The sequence below is a fragment of the Merops nubicus genome, unplaced genomic scaffold (assembly GCF_000691845.1).
Source record: "Merops nubicus isolate BGI_N331 unplaced genomic scaffold, ASM69184v1 scaffold49102, whole genome shotgun sequence".
Lineage (NCBI taxonomy): Eukaryota > Metazoa > Chordata > Aves > Coraciiformes > Meropidae > Merops > Merops nubicus.
In genome coordinates this window covers 5879-7379 of record NW_008592519.1, presented here as the reverse complement: position 1 = coordinate 7379, position 1501 = coordinate 5879, and the positions used below count along the sequence as shown (strand labels likewise).

Below are 1501 nucleotides of genomic sequence, written 5' to 3'. Positions count from 1 at the left end.
GACGTGGGCATCGGGCACCTGGCGGGCATGACGCGCAGCGCGGCCGAGGGCTGCCTGGGCCTGGAGCAGCTCACGCTGCAGGACTGCCAGAAGCTCAGCGACCTCTCGCTCAAGCACCTGGCCCGCGGGCTGGGCCGCCTCCGCCAGCTCAACCTCAGCTTCTGTGGGGGCATCTCGGACGCAGGGCTGCTGCACCTGTCGCACATGAGCAGCCTGCGCAGCCTCAACCTGCGCTCCTGCGACAACATCAGCGACACGGGCATCATGCATCTGGCCATGGGCAGCCTGCGGCTCTCTGGCCTCGACGTCTCCTTCTGCGACAAGGTGGGGGACCAGAGCCTAGCCTATATCGCACAGGGCCTGGACGGGCTGCGCTCCCTCTCCCTCTGCTCCTGCCACATTAGCGACGAGGGCATCAACCGCATGGTGCGGCAGATGCATGGGCTGCGCACCCTCAACATCGGCCAGTGCGTCCGCATCACCGACAAGGGCCTGGAGCTCATCGCCGAACACCTCAGCCAGCTCACGGGCATCGACCTCTACGGCTGCACCCGCATTACCAAGCGGGGCTTGGAGCGCATCACCCAGCTGCCCTGCCTCAAGGTGCTCAACCTGGGACTTTGGGAAATGACTGAGAGCGAGAAGGTCAGGTGAGAGGAGGGGGGTGTCCTGAGACCTCCGTCTCCTCTGGACGGACTCACTGACTGACTGACTGCTGCAACGGAGGAGAGAAAGAGAGAGAGGGGCACGCACAGAGCCATGCTACCCACGTGCCCTGGCGCTGGAGGGAGGAACATAGAGAAAGAGAGTATATCCTCGACCCTTCTGTGCTGCTTACCTACCCTTTATCTGGAGGAGGAGGAGGAGGAGGAGGAGAAGGAAGGGGGGCAGGAGGAGAGAGAGAGAAAAAGCACCTATCCTTTTTCCAGGTCGTGCCTCCAGCTCCACGCTGGGCAGGCAGAGCTTCCCCTTCCCCCACAGCATCCTTCCCTGTGGAAGAGGTAGAAGCCCACACTCTTATGCACTGGGGCTAGAGACACCCCTCTTTATCCCCACTCCCTGATTCCATCCCCTCATGCACTAAGGATGGATAAAGAAAGACCCTTGTTCTGCCATGCATCCAGATTGTTTTTGGTTTATATAAAGGAGAGTGGGAATGGAGATGGGAACAAACAACAGCAGGAAAAGCTTCCTAGCTACACTTACCTGGCCACCCAGTCACCCTGCACTGGGCACAGACACAGCTTTTGGTAAAATAACCATTCCACCTCTGCACTTGCCCCTCCCCGGTCCACTGGGAGTTGTGACAGAAATACTGCTCCCTAGGTACATTGATGATTTTTTTTTTTTTTTTTTAAAAAACCTGTTTTCAATCTCCAGTTCCATGTTATTCTCTGCTGTGGGTGAGTACAACCTCCCACTATCCCACTTCTCCACTGCACTGAGACTAGGTATAGCTACAGCCACCCCTTTTGTCACTATGTTTCCATGTCATGCTGCA

At 57.8% G+C, this 1501-nt stretch overlaps 1 protein-coding gene across 1 annotated transcript; it reads left to right on the top strand.

Moving 5' to 3' along the window:
• Positions 1-3: 3 nt before the first annotated feature.
• Positions 4-1253, top strand: FBXL14 (F-box and leucine-rich repeat protein 14; the record flags this gene model as incomplete). The annotated part of the gene is made up of 1 exon (XM_008935154.1): positions 4-1253. A coding segment is annotated over one exon (651 nt), but the record flags the coding sequence as incomplete, so codon positions are not given.
• Between the last annotated feature and the right edge of the window lie 248 nt (positions 1254-1501).